Source organism: Mus pahari, chromosome 3 (assembly GCF_900095145.1).
Source record: "Mus pahari chromosome 3, PAHARI_EIJ_v1.1, whole genome shotgun sequence".
NCBI lineage: Eukaryota > Metazoa > Chordata > Mammalia > Rodentia > Muridae > Mus > Mus pahari.
The window spans coordinates 103,781,756-103,803,412 of NC_034592.1; the positions used below are offsets into that span (position 1 = coordinate 103,781,756).

Consider the following 21,657-nt stretch of genomic DNA (forward strand, 5'->3'; position numbering starts at 1 on the left):
AACACAATCATACTCACAATTGGATGTATTTATAACTTACCGACTGGCAAGTCACTATTCTGAACTTCATGGTCGTCCAGATGATGAACACAATAGATGCTAGCAGGAAATGAAAAACATGGTCAGAACATGAATGGCAGTTTACACCCCAATTATATTCACTGATCTTGGATAAAACAATTCCATATTCCTGAACAAAAAACACTACGATCACTTAGTTATTTTCAATATAAATTTATTAAACACCTACCATCAGCAAGGCCCATAATACATACTATTGCTAACATCATTATCAAAGTAATTTTTTCCTCCTCTAACTTACTTTTTGAGGAAGTATCTCTCACTGAAATTGGAGCTCACTGATTGGATAGCCTCACAGTTGACCAATTAGGGAAGACTAACTGAGCAGCGGGCTCCAGGGGCTCTCCTGTTTCTACCTTCCTAGCATTAGGATTACCACCACGACTGGCTCTTTACTCGGGTCCTAGGGGCTTCATGTTTGTATGGCAGTACTTTATCTACTAAGCCATTTCCTGGCTTCTGCATATGAGGACCAGGGATCCAAATTTGTCCTTATTACTTACACAGAAATCATTTGGTAGAGCCATCTCTCCTACTCTTGAATCTATTTTTTAAAAAAGATCATAAATATTTTAAAGTACCAGAACTATGACTGCTTTCCTTGAATGGAAAACAAGACTTTCTCTAACAACCAACTCAGGCTAAGAATTTCTGTTGTGGCTTAGCAGTTAAGAGCACTGGGTGCCCAGCACTCGGGAGGCAGAGGCAGGTGGATTTCTGAGTTCGAGGCCAGCCTGGTCTACAGAGTGAGTACCAGGACAGCCAGGGCTAAAAGGAGAAACCCTGTCTCGAAAAACCAAAAAAAAAAAAAAGAGCACTGGGTGCTTTTCCAGAGAACCCAGGTTCAGTTGCTAGCACCACATGAAGGCTCTCAACTGTCCATAACTCCAGTTATCGGGGATTCCATACCTTCTTCTGGCTCTGCATCAGGTACAGATATGGTGCACAGACATGTGCAGGCAAAACACCATACAAATAACAAATAAAGATAATTTCTGTTCTAAAGGAAACCACAGGATCATGATGTAACATTTAAAACATTCCAAACTTACCTGCCACTGCCAAGATAAGCGTATTGGTGAAATGTCGGTACAAAGAGAGCTTTACAATGTTCCTCCGAAGTTTTAATAGCTTCATGGTTTGAGTTAAGCTAATGAATATGTGTTTGCAAGTCAAGGAATTGAACATTCAAAATGGTAAGTACATTAATCCTCCAGTTTAGGATCTAGGAGCATACTTGTAAAGTTACAGATCTAGAAACTTACAGCTCTTATTTTCACTTATTCTCTCACAAATACTACAACCTCACCATGCTTAATAAGAAAATAATTATTTCAGTAAGAAAGAAAAAAATTACAGAATGAGGATGAGAATGAAGAAATAAGAGGAAAAATACATGGAATCAAGGAAAAATATAGGCTTGCTAGAAGAACTGTAAACGATGAAAGCCACCATGGAGATGATCAAGTGAGTAACATGCACAGGGCAGGGTACCACCATTTTGGTTTACATGGGTATTTCTGTCCTCCTCCGACCTAGCTAATCCACTCTAGCTAATCATGATCACACTTGTGCCCACAGCTTTCCAGAGTCCTATACTCAGTCCACAATTAGCACCACCAGCTACCCACACTACTGTGAACTACGTAAGAGAACCCAACAACTGTCTGAGGATTCCAGGCCAGTCAGCTACCAAAGCAGAGAGGCTTCATTTTAAGAACTTTAGTCCCAAGTAGGAGCTCCTACAGGAAGAAGACAAAAGATGAGTACCACAGATGACGCTGCTCTTATCCCTAAGTATCAGAGGTGCAGTCAGAAAAATGAAGGCACTGGGGCTGAGAAGGCTCAGCTGTAGAGATGCTTCCCCCCCAGCACTCCAGCCTGACAGGCTGAGTTCCATCCCCAGAAGTCACATGAGGTGAGGTGAAGGACAGAACTTCCTAGGAAGACATCCTCTGACCTTCTTATGTGCACTGTAGCATGCATTCCCTACCTCAACAAATACAATTTTAAAAATAAATTACAAAGGGCCTGGAGAGCCGGTTCAGCAGTTAAGATTACATACTGCTCCAGCAGAAAACCAGGGCTAGGATTCCCAGCTCTCACATCAGGCAGCTCACAACAGCTGGCAACTCCAAATCAGGGGGATCCAGCATCCCTTTTCTGGCCTCTGCAGGCAATGTACTCATGTGCACAATGCATAAATATACTCGCAATTAAAATTTAAACCTTTGTTTGTCTTTTCAAGATGGGGTTTCTCTGTGTGCCCTGACTGTCCTGGAACTCATTCTGTAGACCAGACTGGCCTCGAACTCAGAAATCCGCCTGCCTCTGCCTCCCAAGTGCTGGGATTAAAGGCATTTGCCACCACTGCCCAGTTAGACTAAAATCTTGAAAAAAATCAAAAAAAGAAAAGAAAAAGAAAAGAAAACTAAAGGGAGCAAGAGCTCCCTGTGCCTGTCCACCTAGATTCTAAGTCCACCGTATTTTTCCCTCTCCCAGAACTCAAGGATCACAGTACTTGGCAGATACTGATCTGGACTCAGACACCTGATTTTCAGTCTTTTGTGCTATATGGCAATCTACTAAAATTTGCAAAATTATAATTTTGTTCTTATCCTTTTTCTTCGAGACAGGATTTCTCTGTGTATTCCTGGCTGTCCTGGAGCTCATTCTGTAGACCAGGCTGGCCTCGAACTCAGAGATCTGCCTGTCTCTGCTCCCCCCCCCCCCCCCCCCTCCAAGTGCTGGGATTAAAAATGTACAACCACCATCACCCCACTCATATTATGCTTTTCACAACCATCACAATATATCAGGATGAAAATGTTGTACGACTGCACATATATGCTCATACACATAGAGACAAAACAAATTTAAAATACCCGTACAAGATAAATCCCAAAAACTTGAACCCAAGAGGTCAACTCCCTACTATACAAATGTTTAAGGAATAGGAATAGAAACCTGTTTATCTGCTGTCACTCTGTGACTGAATCAACATTTGTAGAGTGATAGGCAGGTTGTAGGTAAAAGAACAAACTCACCCTTCAGGGGCTGAAACCTGCCTTCCTAGTTATGAGACAGGGAGGATCAACCCCCTTAAACAGTTCTTAAACACATCTTAGAAATCAAATTCTGTTCACAGGTGTCAAAGAATTCATAATTGCTAGAGACTAAAAGAAAGAGCAAGATCAGCGTAGCCAATGATTCTAATACAAAGAACAAACCCAAAATCAAGGTCCATCTTAAAAAGAGAAGGCAGACATTTTTATCTTGTGCTTAGCAACCAAATTCTGTGATTTTAGGAACGACAATACAAAAACAAATGGAACTGCTTACCTGAGCCCTCAGGCCATTCACATATAAAATAAACCATTTCCCAGACCAAGAAAAAAAATCAACAGAAAGATTAATGGAAGCCCATCTCCAAGGGGAGAAAATGAATGGCCACCAAACAAGCCAATGAGAAGGATATCCACCAGCACAGGGCAGTGTCTAGGAAAGCCAAGGGTATAAAGGCCAAGGAAGCAAGATCAGTCTGGGCCTGCAGACAAAGAAAAAGAGGATGAAAACAGATGAACAGAGCAGGAGGAGAGACCAGCACATGGTTCTGCATTTACACAGTCAGCAGGAATGGGTCTACACACGAACCCAGAAAAGCACAGGGCTAGCCTCCTCCTCCCTTCTTCTACACCGGCAGAGAGCATGCAGCTATAAATGACTCACACAAACTGCCAAGTATTCTCAACTCACCAAAACTGCTGAGAATTCTACCATAGAGTTCCCATGTGAGGACACCATAAAAAAAGGCCTTGTGTTTATCACCCTATCCCATTTTGATTTCCTACTATTATTTTTAGACTAAAATCTTAAAAAGGTATCTCTCACATTTTAAATAATTATTGCATCATTAACATACTAAGAATTATTGATTTTCAGAATAACATAATGAAATGTTACTAATAATAGCTTAAAATATAAGTAATAATCTTTCCACAAAACAGCATCCTTAGTTTCTATAAGTTTGTATCTAAGATGTTTTGTATATAATTCTAACTACCCAATCACCAGAGAATTATTAAAGGATATCCATAAAATAATACAGGCATCAATTGCAGAGAGGGCCAGGCTTACTATCAGAGCCAATGAGTAAGAAAAATACTATAGTAATGGTAGAGGAGAGAAAGTGAAATTGACAGAGGGTTAGAACTGTTCAATGTCTAAAGAGACTGTACTCAGAGGCCAGGGCACGGGACAGTGTGGTTTGAAAAACAAGTTACAATTATGAAGTATTGTACGGAAAGGGAACTATCACAAAACTAAATGCACTCAGTTTTACTAAGGGCAAAGCCAAGTGTACAGAACCTAGCACTTGAATCTAATGGGTTATGACAAGCTGATTTTTTTTAAAACAAAATAACTGAAATGGCCCAGGAAGACTACTTCTTCCTTGGCAATGGACTGTGTAAAACTTAATTGCATTTAAGTTTTCAAATCTTAAGTTCTGGGTAAATAGAGAACACTGTTGCTTTTGAAACCAAATAATTACTAATCTGAAGGAAGGGTGGAAAGAAGATAATTACAGCTCATATACTAAATTTATCAAGCTCTAATATATGAGATTAGAAAGTCTGAGTTATACAAGATGAGCATCCCCAATTCAAAACCCCAAGCCCACAACAAAGTTTATAGACTTTAAATTTTAGGATGTTGAATTTTTAGATTAAAGGATGCTCAACCGAAAGGAGCTATGCAAACATTCTACAATCAAAAAACTCTGAAATGTGAAACACTCCTGCTCCCTTCACACTTCACTTAAGAAAAGGATGCCCAACCTCAATCTGTCTATTGGAAGTCAGAGCCCATGGGCAACAAGAGCAGCCCACTATCACCCACTCACTGACTCAAGTTAGAAATACGACACTAACCGACCACAGAAACTCAGACTAAAAAAAAAATAAGTAAGTAATTCATTCTAAACAATACTGACCCCTGTAACTCTGAGGACTCCTTCCATGCCAGAGAATAAAAGATAAAGTGCTCCTGCCACCACAACCTTGTGAAGAGTGACTCCAAGGCGAGGCCTAAAAAGGAAGCAGAGACAACTGACATTTACAGAAGCAGCAAGACCAGTAACATACGAAGTAACAGCACCAGAGGCCAATAGTACAGAGCACCGATCAGGAATAACATTGCTCCTGAAAGGGAAAATAAAACCACTCCTGACTGGTTATAAACGATGACAAGAAATACTAGAACAAGATCTGGTCCCCTGTTACTGTAACACACACCCTCACAAACATTCACACTTACACATACATACACACCCCCACACACTGACACACATACATACACACACATATACATACACACACAATACACACACACACGCACACCCTCACATACACACAAACATGAGAAATTTGAAACATTCAACAGCATAAAAACCCCCAATTAAAAAAGCCCAACATCCAGTCTTAACACCAACCAGTCTATGGCTAGTTCCACTCCATGCACATACCACTCATTTTCCATCCTTTCACACTAGCTAGTAAAAAATATAAACATTGTAAATATTTGTGCTTGTATTTTACAAGACAAAGACTTTAAAAACAAACAAAAACCCCATGCAGCTAGCGAGATGGCTCAGCAGATATATGAACTTGTGGCCAAGGCTGCTAATTTGAGTTTAATCCCCAGAATCCACATGGATGAAGGAGAAAACTAAGTCCTACAGATTGCCCTCCATACATGCTCTTGTAAGTCCAACATTCAAGAAATCTTTATCACACTTACAAGGCATTTAAATATTTAAACAAAATTTTAGCCATTAAACTCTTATTCTACTTAAGTGTCTTTGAACTATCCCTCTCCTAGTCTCTAACTCAAGAGATAGCTCCTGTCACTACCACTTCACCCAAATTGCTCTTGCTACAGTCATTAACACTCTTCATCAACTAAACCAATAGTTGATTCTCAGTCTTCTTACCCCACCTCTCTGATCATCTGATTCCATTAAGAACTTCTCCTTGGAGCCGGGCGGTGGTGGCACACACCTTTAATCCCAGCACTTGGGAGGCAGAGGCAGGTGGATTTCTGAGTTCGAGGCCAGCCTAGTCTACAAAGTGAGTTCCAGGACAGCCAGGACTACACAGAGAAACCCTGTCTCGAAAAACAAAACAAAACAAAGCAAAAAAAAAAGAACTCCTTCTTGGAACACTGTCTTCAGTTTGCCTCTTGCCTTCAACCATTACTTGCTACTCTCCTCCATGGCACTGGCATTCGAATAATAGAATATATACCCAAACCCCCAGTCTTTGCCCCTCTCTCCAGACCCACTTCCTTGGTAACGATGTGCAATGTCATGATTTAAGTAATACTTACATCTTGATGACTATCAAACTTCTACCTTGGCCCTGGCCTCACTCCACTAGCCAACCTCCTGACCTTGCCATTGTGCCAAGCCAATTCCTTGATCTTCCTGAACTTAAGGAAATGGCAATTCTCTCTGCCCTGGGAGCAGACCACAAGTTGGCCTCATCCGCAGTCCCTCTTCTCTTTTACATCCCACAGGTGACCATCATGAAACTCCACTATTCCACCTTCAAAGCATGCACGGGATCCAATCACACCTCAGAATCTTTCTCTAGGTGGACTGACAGTCCCCTGCTTTACTCAGAACTTGGCGTGGGTGCCACTAAGGGAAGCTCTCCCAGGCTGTCCTATTTACAGCTCCAAGGTCCAACTCCTGCCTGGCATTCCTCACGTGCTTTCCTGTGAACTACAGTACCTTTCACTGTGTATTAGATATTTAACTCATTTACTTCAATTTTGTCTGTGCTCTCTTCCTCTACAACTGTAAACCCCAAATCTTCCACTTGTACAGCAGGGGCTATAACAGTGAGGGCCAGGTATATGGCGGTGATGAGACGCCACAAGAAGCAATGCACGCAGTGACTACAGCATTGCACGCTGCAGTCATTTTTGTTGTTTTTTGTTTTTTTCAGATAGGGTCAAAGATTTTTTTTAAACTAAAAAAAATTTAAAAATTTTAAATAATTACAGTGATTATTCTTTCCAAAAAAAAAAAAATCTTGTTTGTGGGATGGAGAGATGTTCAATAGTTTAGAGCACTTGTAATCTTGCAGAACCCTGAGTCTGATTCCCAGCATTTTCTTTCTTTTTGTGTGTGTGTGGGGGGGTGGGGGGTGGTTTCGAGGCAGGGTTTCTCTGTGTAGCCCTGGCTGTCCTGGAACTCACTCTGTAGACCAGGCTGGCCTCGAACTCAGAAATCTTCCTGCCTCTGCCTCCCAAGTGCTGGGATCAAAGGCGTGCGCCACCACCGCCCGGCTGATTCCCAGCATTTTCATGGTGGCTCACAACCATATGAAACTCCAGTTCCAGGTATCCTCACACAAAGACACACAAAGACAGACACACTGACAGACAGACAGACACACACACACCACCCATAAACATAAAATAAATATTTTTATAAATGTAATTTGCAAAAACATTTCCCATGATCACGACAGAGTTCACTGTAAAGTTTGGTTTTCTACATTATTTGCTCCAGTGCAGTCTTTCTGCAGATGCACTGTGAGTTTTTAGGAAGATGAAAAGTAGCATCTCTAACACTAACACCTACAAAACTTCAGACATGTTTTCCTTGCTCGCTACTTCTTTCATCAACCTTCTCAGAACCAGCACTGTCTAGTCAGCATGTTTCAGTCTAATCGGCATTCCATTCAGAAACAGATACTCACTTGACTATGCCGTATCCCAGACTGACTATGATGACCAGGGTTCGAGCCAGTGAGCGTTTTACTGCTGAGAGCAGCTCTGCAAGGACCAGGGCATCCTGGACTATGAAAGAAAGAGAAACAGCACTATACTCCAGTTTCAACCAAATACATAATCCAAGTACTAGAATGTAGGTCTCTACTACTTTTCAGAACGAACACAGTACCAGACCTACTACAGAGAGAATATCTCTTGTACAATTTCTATAAGCATATGGCTAATATCACTAATGAACTCAGTTATGTGCACAACAGTCTAGGTATGCTAAATTCATCAACTCACTCAACTTCCCTAAAACCTTAGCAGACTATCTTACCCTATACAGAAAGTTTGTACTATCAAGGGAATTTCCCTACCTTTTTTTTTCTTCCACACTGAACTACGGCTATACACAGAAAGGTATGCACATACATCCTAGTGCATGTGCATACTTTTCAACTTTGCATCTGTTTTCAAGTCTCTCCAAAGACCCAGGGAACACCTTATTAGCGTATCTTGCAACAATGATTAGTAACAGTCAGAGAGGAAATTAAAACTATTTTAATAAACTACCATACCAAATATTTTTGTAATTACCAGTCAACCCTACTAAGCCATAAGAACCTTCCCATTTTCTTGTATTACTGTATTTTACCAGGTCTTAGATGCACCCCTAAACACGCTGGTGCAAATATCTATGTGTCTTGAGATCAGTGGCATCTTACAACTAAATTGGCCATGTTTTCTTTCTTCCTTAGGGGTGCCTTGGCTATCAACCACAACTGAGTTTCAAGAAATATGATAATCATTCCCTAAAGGGCCACTTTTCTGTGTTTCAACACAATTATTTTTGCATCATACAAAATTTTTGTACTCCTGAAATCCAAGATTAAAAGGAAAAGTCACAATGACAATGACTCTGCTTTGGTCATTTTAAAAGTAACTGAAAGGCAGACCTATGTAACCACTAGGGACTTGAAAGAAGTTGGTATGCATCTCATCCAGTATCAAAAAAAGGGTAAATCTGGGGCTGGAGAGATGCATGGTTCAGCAGTTACCAGTTTGTAGTGCTCTTACAAAGGACTTGAGTTTGGTCCCCAGCACCTACACCTGGGTGATCCAAAACTGTCGCTCTGGATCCCTGGGGATCTGATCCCTCTGGCTCCACAAGCACCTGCACTTATGTGCATGTAACGTACCATCTACCCACCCACATATAGATCATTTAAAAATATAAAACTCAAAGGAGGGGGGAAAATTTGGGTCTGGTAAGATGGTTCAGTAGTCAAGGTCCCTAGAGTCAAACCTGACGACCTGAGTTCAATCCCCAGGACACACATGGTGAAAGGAGAGACCTGATTCCCACATGTTGTTCTCTGACCTCCACAGGCATGCCATGCACGGGAACCCACACATGTACACAAAATAAACAAAAATTCTAAAATGGCACCTTTTAAAACATACCAGATTCTCCTTTGTATCGGATATTCTGAAATTCTGCATAAAACACAGCTTTCTCAAACATTCCAAGAAAGATGACAGCACCAATCCAAAACTGAATTCTCAGGAGATCTCTCCAGTAGCAGGCAGACCATGCCAGCCAGAGAACACCAAATAGTACGTACACAATACACATCACCATGAAAAACTGTTACCCAATAGGGAATGAAATAAAAAGCAGAATTAGAGCCGAGAACAAAGTATTCAGATTTAAAATAAACATACAATAAATATAAAAACCTCAAACAGTCTCTACCTTCTCTTTGAAAAATAACTGTATCTCTAGCATGTAATACTAATAAATAAGAAAGAATGATCTAGTCAAATCTAGAATGATGTAGTCTATGTAGTCTAGAGGCAGACTGCAGAAATACCTGTCCTCAAAAGTGCCTGCTCCTGCCGGGCAGTGATGGCGCACGCCTTTAATCCTAGCACTCGGGAGGCAGAGGCAGGCAGATTTCTGAGTTCAAGGCCAGCCTGGTCTACAGAGTGAGTTCTAGGACAGCCAAGACTACACAGAGAAATCCTGTCTTGAAAAACCAAAAAAAAAAAAAAAAAAAAAAAAGGTGCCTGCTCCTTGCACTGACTGGGCCTTTTTAGCTCACAATTCAGTGATAAAATGAAGACAGCAGTGAAGACAACAGAGACCTGACAAGCTGGGGCGTTGAGTCATGACTCAAGAAACACAACTGAAGAGGAAAACTACTAAAGGCAAGGGAAGAGAGAGGAATCATGAACACAAGTCTGCAAACAGACAGGTCCTCAGCACAGGCTTATGCAGTCTGCACGCTCACATAAAGAAGATGATGCATGCTTCAGTCACTGTGAGCGGGCCCAGAGCTGGGTATACACTGTTCTAGAGCCCAAATGTGAGCTGTGAGGTGGCCACTGAGATTCTCCAGGCCACAACAGTCATGACATTTTCATCCTACAAATAAAGGGGTCCCACAGGGCTACAGACACTCTCTCAAAGTCACTGTCTAGTAAGAAGTTAGGGGCTGGGGAGGTGTCTCAGTGGTTAGGAACAACTGTTGCTCTTGCAGAGGACCTGGACTGAGTTCCCAGCATGCACATAGGGGCTCACAATAGCCTTAACTGTAGTTCCAGGGGATCCAATGACTTTGTCTAATCTCTGCCGGCACGAGGTTCTTATATAGTACACAATCGGAATAAACAGGCAGAACACTTACACTCCTAATGTACAATAAGAAAATCTAATTTAAAAAGTTAACACCAAAACCTCAAGTAACATTTTCTGAATGGCACTGGGATAATCCTTGATACTGCTACAAAACAGACAATTTCATATTAATTTATTGACAAGGTTAAAAAGACATGTTGACTTACAATCATCAGTGGGTAGTCTTCAAGAGTAAGGTATTCATAGGGACCCTTTACTTCAACAGTCACTGGCAAAACACAGATCTTAATTAATTTGATAGATTCAGTAATCAAATAAAACCCAATTAAGTGTTTATTTTATGAAATTAGTAAAAGTTTCATCACTCACTTTTAAGTACTTCAATCATGGTGAAAAATGCATTATATATAGTAACTTTTGAAAATGATGAGTTATTCTTAAAGTTGTTTATTTGGTTGGTTGGATTTTTTCAAGACTCAGGTCCTCCTCATTGTCAACACTCTGTAAGCACTTACAGACTGACCTCCTCCTCAGTTGCACACTCACAGCCTTTAAAGACTATACTGACTGGCACTGCTTCACAAAGGCATCCCTGAGAGCTAGTCATTCATCGAGAGCTATTTCACCTTCTTTAAATTCAAACACTCTTGGTATACTACTTCTTACAGTGCATTCCTAATATTCTTGTCTTCTGCCCACCATTATGATTCCCTAATACTTTTTTACTCATTTTTTTATGGTCTTGAAAGATGGATGTCACTTTCAAATATTTTTTTAAATTTCATAATGATCCATATAAGTAATACACCCTTCCTAGTAAAATAAGATGTTAAAACAATCTGGCAGCTTAATTATATAAGCAGAACCCTTACTCAAGAATGAAAACCAAAACAAACCCAAGAAGAATACACACAAGTCCTGACAAAGAACAGCTACATTAATAAAACAAAACTGACCTTTTCCAAAACTTGGTACCAAACATTTTGCAAAAACCTGACTAAGTAAATAAATACTATTTAAGGAACCAAAAAATGTGTTATCTACAAGATGAGTCAGAGAAATCTCTACTGATTATAAGATTAACTGTTTTGAGCCAGTCATGGTGGTCTGGGTGTGTAGTCCCAGTATCTGGCGGGAAAGGGGGGAGGATCCAGAGCTCTGGGATAGTTCAGCTACAGACATCCAGTCTGAGCCAATCTTTTACATTACAATAAAAGATTGATGGTTGCCAGTTGGTGGAGAAGCACATCTTTAATTCCAGCATTTGAGAGGCAGAGGTAAGTGGGTCTCTGAGTGCAAGGCCAGCCTGGTCTACAGAACAAGTTCCAGGACAGCCAGGACTACACAGAGAAAACTTGTCTTGAAAAATAAAAAAACAAAACCAAAAGATTGATGGTTTAAAGAGCTGAATAAATTCTAGAAATAGTTGCTATGTCAAACTCTGACTTGGTTGGGTCTGGTGCATGATGTTAATCCTAGCCTTGGATGCCAGGCTCCATCAAAAGTTTTTGTTTTGTTTTGTTTTTAAATATTTATTTATTATATGTAAGTACACTGTAGCTGTCTTCAGACAATCCAGAAGAGGGCATCAGATGTCGTTATGGATGGTTGTGAGCCACCATGTGGTTGCTGGGATTTGAACTCAGGACCTTTGGAAGAGNAGTCGGCACTCTTAACCGCTGAACCATCTCACCAGCCCCCCCCCCCTTTTTTTTTTTTAGTTTTTCGAGACAGGGTTTCTTTGTGTAGCCCTGGCTGTCCTGGAACTCACTTTGTAGACCAGGCTGGCCTCGAACTCAGAAATCTGCCTGCCTCTGCCTCCCGAGTGCTGGGACTAAAGGTGTGCGCCACCACCGCCCGGCTCAAAAGTTTTAATGAGAAGATGAAAGAAGTCACTGTGGTGGCACAGAATTATATTCTCCCCATTTGGGAGCCTGAGGCAGGAGGATTTGTTGCAAATCTGAGGCTAACCTAGACTATAGAGCTAGACAAAACAAGACATCTGGGCTGGGTACAACACTTGCATAGCATATGTGGGTCTTGGGTCCAATCCCAGAACTGGAAAAAAAAAAAAATGAAAGAAGACTTCCAGGTGGTACTGTTAATCAAACCATGCCTTAATGTGTTTCCTCCAACAGATGTGTAAAAAACAAAAAAGGAGAAAAAGAAAAAAAAAAAAGACATTAAATGTGAAAACAAGACAAATATTTCCAGGAATCAAAATGGAACGGAGACAGAACAGTGCAGAAGGTTGAAGCCACAGTCATGCTGGACTCTGGTCATAAAACAAGGTATGCCCGTTTACATGTAGTTCCTTTGTGAGCACTAAAATGAGTAAGACCCAAACAGGAGAAAAGGACCAGAGTCAGGTTTGATGCATGAAGTGGGCTTCTCTCCTCCTCTCTCTGAGACAACTGAAAATAAATACCAGCAACTGCTCTTTGCCACTTTGTTACCTGTGAGAGAAGTGTGATGCTAGATCAGCAGTTCTCAACCTGTGGGTCGCACTCCCTTTTGGGGTCAAATGACTCCCACAGGGGTCAAATATCAGATATCTTGCATATCAGATATTTACATTATGATTCATAATATTACAGTAGAAAAATTATAGTTATGAAGCAGCAATGAAAATAGTTTTATGGTTGGGGGTCCCCACAACATGAGGAGCTGTATTAAAGAGTTGCAGCATTAGGATGGCAGAGAACTATACATTCTGAGTTCCAGAAACTATAGCAGGTACACCTGGTCCACCTCTGCTATACCTCCATATCACTACGGGGCAAAGTAAAGCCCATTTCAAATTGTCAGTTAAGGACTCAACACAAGGATCACAAAAATCTAAAAGAAAGTCAAATAAGAAAGGTCAATGAGCTAGGTATGGTAGCACAAGTCTTTAGTCTCAGCATTCAGGAGGCAAAGGCAGGAGGATGAGTTCCAGGTCATCCAGAACTACAAAGAGAAACCCAGTCTCAAAGAAACAAACAAATAAACAAACAAAACAAAGAAAGGTCAATAAAATACGTAAATGGTCTGGGAAATTAACAAAGCCAAAAGCTAGTCCACTGGGATAAAAACAAAACAAAATTCCATGGAGATTTAACCACCTATAGAAGACAAAAGCAATATGAAAAATGTTATTATTTATGGAATTCTTGGTTATCTGTATCATATACACACGTTAGGTGTAAGCATGCACACGTGTGGAGGACAGAGGCTGGTGTCAGGCAGCTTCCTCAGTTACTTTCCATCTTATTTTTGGAAACAGACCTGGCTCTCACCAGCTATGCTGGTTGGCCAGCAAGTTCCAGGGATCTGACTCTACCTCTCCTGTGCTGGGATTACAGATTTACCACTGTGGCCTGCTTTTCAGTGGGGAGTTAAGAATCCAAACTCAGAACCTTTGCTAGAGCAACAAGTACTTTACTGACCAACCATCACCCAAACCCATCATTTCTAGGGTTCTGTAACAGGGTCTCAGAGATTCCAAGCTGGCCCCAAATTCATTATGTAGCCAAGCACGGTCTTGAACCCCTTCATCCTCCTGCCTCAAACCTCCTGATTGCTGAGATTATGTAGATCCACTGTGCCTAGCAATATTAAAGACTATAAAAAGAAAGACAGATACTTGCAAAGAAATATGATGAAAAAAAGACTTGTCAATAAATTCGAAATCTTTAAAGCAATTAAGAAATTTCTCAAAACATGTACATCTCTGATTTGAGGAAAAGAGAAGAACGAGAATAAAATACTTCTCATAGAGAAAGTCTACTCAGGCTAATAGACAGTCATATATCAGATTGCAACAGGAATACAGGAAAGCTCTCATAGAAAAAAAAAAGGTGAATTTACTCTTTAAAACTGTTTCATAGAATATAAATGTAGGGACATTCTCCAATTCACTACATGAGGTTATTGTAATCTGCATGCAGAATTAGTGATAATAAGAAAATAAAATTACAGGAAAACTCATCTTGAACACAAACAATAAACAAAAGGAACCCAACAATGTATATGAATGAAAAGATATGGGTATGTTTGTGTGTGTTAAGACAAAGCAAAAATTAAAGAATGGTTTCAAACTAGAAACCTGTTAATACAATGCAGCATAGCATCATACTAAGGAGAAAGCCTATATGATCTTTTTTTAAAAACAAAACAAAACAAAAAAACAAACAAAAAACAGGGTCTCACTATTTAGCCTGCTAGGGTTCCTGGATTGGGTCTTGAATTTATAATCCTCTTGCCTTAGAGAGCTAGGTTATATAGGTAAAAGCAAACATGCCTAGTCTATGATAATTTTAATCCATATACAATTGAGCCTTTGATTAAACTGAGCCTTCTTCCTTAGTATTAAAAAGAAGAAGAAAATAGTAAGCTGGAAAGCAAGGGCATCTTTATCCAATTAAGTGCTATTCCAGAGGAAAAAATCTATAGTAAACATTGTATTTAGTAATGAAATGTACCAACATTGCCAATAAATTCAGAAGTAAGACAAGGATGCTGTTATCATTGTTTCTACTAAATACTCTATTGAGAAAGCAAGGCTAGGGAAGGAAACTACACAGTACAAATTAAAACCAAAAATGGAAACCACAGAGAAACTACAACTAGTTACTGCAAAATTCCAGGTGAAAGGTAAAGACTGTCAGTTGTGTAGTTACAAAGAAGGAAGATAAAAAAAATTCTTGAGGAACTGGTAAGACTGCTCAGCAGGTCAGAGTACAAACCTCTCTTCCAGAGATCCTAGCACGCATGTTGGGAGGCTTACAACAACTTGTAACTCCAGTATAGGAACCTTGACTCACATGAATATAACTGCACATGAACATATAAAACATATAATTTTGTTCTGTTTTTTGTTTTTGTTTTCTTTGTTTTTCAAGACAGGGTTTCTCTGTATATAGCTCTGGCTGTCCTGGAACTCACTTTGTAGACCAGGCTGGCCTCGTACTCAGAAATCTGCCTGCCTCTGCCTCCTGAGTGCTGGGATTAAAGGCGTGCATCACCAGCCCAGCTCATATAATTTTTAAAAGTCCAATAAATCTCTAAAAAAAAGAAAAACTCTTAAGAAATTGTCCCTTTAATCCCAGCACTTGGGAAGCAGAGGCAGGAGGATTTCTGAGTTTAAGGCCAGCCTGATCTACAGAGTGAATTCCAGGACAGCCAGGGCTACACAGAGAAACCCTGTCTCAACAATAACAACAAAAAAAGAAATTGTCAGGCTGGAGGGATGGCTCAGAGGTTAAGAGTGCTGACTGCTTTTTCAGAGCTCCTGAGTTCAATTCCCAAGCAACCACATGGTAGCTCACAACCATCTGTAATGGGATCCAATGCCCTCTTCTGGTGTGTCTGAAGACTGCAACAATGTACTCATATAAATAAAATAATTCTTAGAAAGAAAGAAAGAAAGAAAGAAAGAAAGAAAGAAAGAAAGAAAGAAAGAAAGAAAGAAAAGAAAGAAGTCGATGATAATTCAAAAGTTTTAACATGGAGGTTCAAGTTTTGAAATTTTACTTCAAAATACTAAAGAATGCTAATTAAAAATATTCACAGCAGGCTCCTTCTCTAGAAGCATGTCTGCCTGTATGCCAATATGCTTTCTGCCATGATAATAATGGACTACTTCTGAAACTGTAAGTCAGTCACAATTAAATGTTTCCCTTTATAAGAAAAAAAAAATTCACAGCAAGAAAGCCAAACTAGGGCTGGTGAAATGGCTCAGTGGGTAAGAGCACCCGACTGCTCTTCCAAAGGTCCGGAGTTCAAATACCAGCAACCACATGGTGGCTCATAACCATCTGTAACAAGATCTGACGCCCTCTTCTGGAGTGTCTAAGACAGCTACAGTGTACTTACATATAATAAATAAATAAATCTTTAAAAAAAAAAAAAAAGAAAGCCAAACTAGAACCAAGTATCTGTGATTCATGGAAAATATGTGGGATTGTGCTTACACATACAAAAATATTTCTAATTTTCCCATTTTGTATTGATTATGTGTGAAACAAATAGAAAATAACAAATATTTTTAAAAGACAAGAATTGAACTTACTGGTAAAAAGATTACTTAGTACATTTTCTTTTGGTGATTCCTTTGAGGATGAGATGCCAACATGCACGATAAAAATGTATGGTGCATCTTGCCAAGTCTGCAATGGTTCATGCATCGCCTAGGGAGAAAAAGGGGGCAACGAAACTTCAAGTCTCAAGAATCTAGAGCACAAGTTAGTGATACAGTATGGAACATCGCTTCAGAATACAGCCCATAAAGTCCTCAGCTTTCAATAACGGAAACGGTCATCACAAGCAAGGCAAGCTTAGACACCACACAGCAAAGTAGGCGAGATCATGAACCGATACAACATAGTTCCTTGCATTCTTGCTACACAAGGTCTGAAGTTAATGTATTTGTTTTTTTACAAAGAAAAACTGTAATTAAAAACCACTGAGTTTAACTCATGCTAGAATAATTATTTACATCACATAAAAATTCTTGATATAAATACAGGAAAGAATACAAACATGAGTGTTACACACACACTCCTGAATCAAATTCCCTTCCCCAAACTACCAGAACCTATACTGGCATGTATAGGTTTACACATTTAAATAAAATCTCTCCCCTAAACCTAGTCTAGGTGTGTGGGAAGGCAGTGCCTCTTAAAGTCAGGCAGTTAATAGCTCTTGACTCTAAGAAACAGTGACCACTGATTTCCTCACTCAGGAGTTTTTACAAACAAGATTAAACTAAAAAGAAAAAGGAGATTTGGAGATGCAGGGAATCATGGAGTTGACCTGGTCTAGCTTTCAGAGGTATGCATCATAGGTTTTTCAGGCTTGAGCTCATGGTTCCTTGGGCACTGTGTGCCTTTCAGTTCCTGAGAAACCTAGGCATTCCCTTAAGTAGGGAAGCATTCAGATTACTTGTGTATCTTGGTAATCTCTAGAAGTCAGCAAAGCATATACAGGTTTGACAGAATAATCATTCTTAGTCATTAATTCTGTATATCCTGTATAACTTGCAAACAACATTGAAGCCTGGCAACTACAATTGTATTCTTACTGGCAATCGCCATCATATTGTTTCTGATGATGGTATAAAACATCTGATTGCTTGCAATTGACAGGTTTCAGCCTCAGTCTTGCTGAGACTCTTCCATGACCTGGTTTTAATTTCTACCAGCCATATTGGAGACCATGGCTTGGTAAGTAAGCACTGGTGCCTAGCACGGAGAAAAGCCACTGGTCTTTTCTCCTTCTGTGAAAGGAGGCACCACTACGTAGACTTGCAGCTTGTTACAGTGATTATTTTATTAAAGATTTATTTATTTATTTTGTATATGAGTATACTGTAGTTGTCCTCAGACACACCAGAAGAGGGCATCAGATCATATTATAGATAGTTGTGAGACACTATGTGGTTGCTGGGAATTGAACTCGGGACCTCTGGAAGAGCAGTCAGTGCTCTTAACCAGTGAGTCATTTCTCCAGCCCCAGTTACTGTGAACTTAAAAGTAGGTTTTACCCAGAGGTATCTAGGTAAACATTACTAATATATGAAACCCAGATTTTGCACATTTATACATTTTAGCCCTATGAAATCACAGGTTTTCTCTAATAACCAAAATGTCCTACAACCCAAGAGGAAACATAGAATGCAACAGATTTCATGACACACAACTTCAAGTCCAAACAAGCAGACACATCCTTCAACTCTATATTCACTGGATATTTCAGTAACAACTACGTCATGTTGAAACCCTACTTTGATTTCTGCTAATCTCTTTCTTCAAGGAGGATGCTGAGAAATGTGTAACTTCAAAGTCATAATAATCTTATGTTCTATTATTCACAATTACTGAACCTTCCCTGAACTTAGTCATTAACCAATTAGTATAACAAACCATTCTGCTATTAACTCTTACATCTTAAAACTACTCTTATAAATTTCAAAATATACTAATTTTCATAGTATAGGGTTTGATAAGTGTAGTACCTTTAGCTCTCAGATGTAGAGATCTGAAGCTTGCAAAAGCAGCATTTTTATGCCCAGCACTCTGTTAGGCATGTAACATTTGCTACTTGTTTAGTCTTAACAAACCTGTCAGATAAGCAGTTACTATTGTTTGATTTTATTTAATTGAGGTTAATCTTACATACGTCATAATTTTAACAATGTTACTAAGCATAATTCAATGGAATTAGACACCAAGACTTATTTTGAGACACAGTCTCCCAGGCTGATCTTTAGCCTGTGCTTAAGAGATTGTTACTTCAGGTCCTAAGTAGCTGGGAGTAGACAAATGCCCCAGTGCTAACCTCCTAAAAGCAGACCCTTGTTTATTGGGCAATAAAACTTCCCTCTCTCCTTCCCACCACCGTTTGAAACAACTTAACCTACTTCCTGCTTCCAGAGATTTGTTGTCTAGCGTGGACATTTCAAATCAATGGTTGAATTAAACAATATTTGTCCTTTAACATCTGACTGGTCTCACAGTTTTCAAATTTATCTATGTTGTGGCACATATTAGTACTTCATTTTTGTGAATGAATTACATTACAAGTTACGGGCACAAAATCTTGTCCATTCATTCCTACTTGGAGTCTGAACCCTTTGAGTATCCCAATCCTAGAAATCATTAAATTTCGAAAGCTTTCGGCTATTGTTTATTCTTTTATACATCTTTTCTCCTCAGACTTCCATTATATGCACACTGGTCCACATGATAGATGCATAGGTCTCCAAGGCTTTGTTCATTTGTTTTCATTCCTTGCTCTCTAGTCCTCTGATGGTAACTGACCATCTCTGGATGGGTTCTTCTACCTGCTCAAATGGTGACAGCCCTCATCAGTTTCTTACTTTAGTCAATGCTCTTTTCAGCTTCATGATTTCCAGTTTTGTTGTTGTTTTGTGACAGGATGCCACCATGTATCCCAGGCTGATCTCAATCTTATTGAAACTCTGTTTCAGCCTCCCAAGTGCTGACTTACAGCATCTACAAGAATAAGTCACTATATGTATCTCAACTTTGTGATTTCTGCTTAGTCCTTTTTATAACTTTTATCTGTTTCTTCCTAATTTCCCTTAGTGTTTTGTCCATAATTTCCTTTCATTCTTTTGAGCACATTTTAAAAAGTTCAAAGTCTTTCTCACATCTAATGTGTGAATGTCTTGAGAGGCTTTTTAGAAACTGCATTTAAATTTGACACTTTCTTTGCATAACTCATAGTTGTTTACAGAAAACAGCACATTCTAGATGATAGAAGATCCTGTTCGTCACTGAAGGCAGGAGGGGGAGGCGTGTTCTGAAGGTTTGTTGCTTAGTGACTTTTCTAAACTATTTCTGTAAATCCCATACTGTTCTGTGTGGCTCACAGCATCCGTGCTTGTTCATTTGCCTGCTTGTCTCCTGCCTTCCTTCCACTGTTTCAGTTCTGGAGGTTGAATCTAATCTCACAAAGTGAGCATCCTACCACCGAGCTACAGCCCCAGCCAGTCTCAGTTCTTGCAGCCGAGTGCCTACTATTTTAGTAAGATTTCCTAAAACATCAGGAGCTAAAAGATAAAGAGAAAAGATCCATTCCCAGTCCTTGCAAACTGAGGCAAGCTTTTACTTGGTGTGTGTAGTTAGAAGGCCAGCCAGCATGAAAGCTAGCTACAGTCTCTTTAAAGCACGTGTCTGCCCTGGAATACACAAGAGCTTTGCAAAGCTCCTTTCCTTCCAAATATCTCCTTCTGCCCTTGTACTTTACAGGTTTTGTGCTCTTCTTACCTATTGCTTGCCCACTTTCTCTATGCTACTGCAGCCCAGAATTTTTGTCTAAATATACTTAGCAAAAACAACCAAGATGCTGGTTGGCCTTGGGAATGCTGAGTGAAGCAGAACACAGGGAGGTCCTTAGCCGGATTCTTCAGGGCACTGTCAGGCCAGACAAAACCGCAGCCACAATCCTCCAGTTAGATCCTATGTTTATAGCCCTGGCACCAACAATCTATCCAGGACTAAAGGCTGACATTACCCTGCCTGATCTGGGAAGCAATAGGTGGTGAGTGATTTAAAACACCACAGCATCCTACCACAGCAATGCAGCAGCTGCTTTCTCCAGTGAGATGGTTCAACCAGTGAAGACGCTTGTTTGCAGAATCCTAATGACCCGCTTTTGATTCCCCAGAACCCATATAAAGGTGGAAAGAGAGACCCAGCTCCACAAAAATGTCCTCTGACCTCCACTTGTGTACCATGACATGTATACACCTCCCCCATCTAACAGATCATGAAAGTTGCATGTGGTAATCTAAACACAGATGCTCTACAGAGGAATTCTGTCTCTGATACATTCTATTTCCAACGAAGTGATAAGCTGTGAGAATTATCACAAAACTTAGCATGCAGTTACCATACAGTCATCAATCACTCTCCTTAGCACTCTCCCAAATGAACTGAAACTCTATATCCACACCTCATAAAACGTTCATAGCTAACACTTAAAAGCAATCAAAATGCCCTTCAATAGGTGAAGGAATACCAAACAGTGATATAACCAGACAGTGAACTATTACACAGCAGTAGAGCTATCTAACCACCAGAAAATATTTAAAAACTCCAAATGTATATTATGGAGAAGTCAATCTGAAAAGGCTGTATAGTCATTTGACTACAATCAGGTGATATTCCAAAAAATGTAGAGCTGGATAAACAGTAAAAAGACCAGCAATTTGACAGGAATTAGGAAGGATGGAGAGACAAAAAGCAAAGACCAGAGAATTGTTAAAGCCCTGAAGCTACCCTGTGTAACAGCATCATGGTGGGAATGTCATTATACAGTTGTCAACACCAACAGGATACATAACACGAACAGTGAACATTATGTTAACTAGGCTGGCCTAGAACTCACAGGGATCTACCTGCCTCTGAATGCTGGGATTAAAGGTAGTATGTCAACATGCCCTGTCCTATTAATTTTTTCAAGTTCTGACCAACTATATGCCAGCCACAAAGAAAGGTAAAACACACTTTAGAGGTCCCCCCAAACCATTCATTTGAGCTGACCGGCAAGATGCTAAAATCCTCTATTCTAAGAGGCTCTCTGTGACCTGACACAGAATCACTCACTGTTACAACACTTGACAAAACCATTCAATATCAACT

At 39.9% G+C, this 21,657-nt stretch overlaps 1 protein-coding gene across 5 annotated transcripts in view; it reads right to left on the reverse strand.

Moving 5' to 3' along the window:
* The window catches only part of Tmem87a (transmembrane protein 87A), a 49,519-nt gene that overhangs the window by 14,239 nt on the left and 13,623 nt on the right, over positions 1-21,657 (reverse strand). For 3 of the 5 annotated variants that reach the window (XM_021193221.2, XM_029536631.1, XM_029536630.1), the window contains 8 exons: positions 16,560-16,677; positions 10,714-10,775; positions 9,331-9,514; positions 7,851-7,950; positions 5,075-5,168; positions 4,174-4,245; positions 1,134-1,242; positions 41-99 (listed from right to left, as the gene is read on the reverse strand). In XM_021193221.2, the coding sequence (XP_021048880.1) occupies positions 41-99; positions 1,134-1,242; positions 4,174-4,245; positions 5,075-5,168; positions 7,851-7,950; positions 9,331-9,514; positions 10,714-10,775; positions 16,560-16,677 (798 nt within the window). Of the gene's footprint in view, positions 1-40; positions 100-1,133; positions 1,243-3,559; positions 3,629-4,173; positions 4,246-5,074; positions 5,169-7,850; positions 7,951-9,330; positions 9,515-10,713; positions 10,776-16,559; positions 16,678-21,657 lie in introns of all 5 variants that reach the window. The other 2 variants (XM_021193223.2, XM_021193222.2) reach the window with 1 other exon arrangement.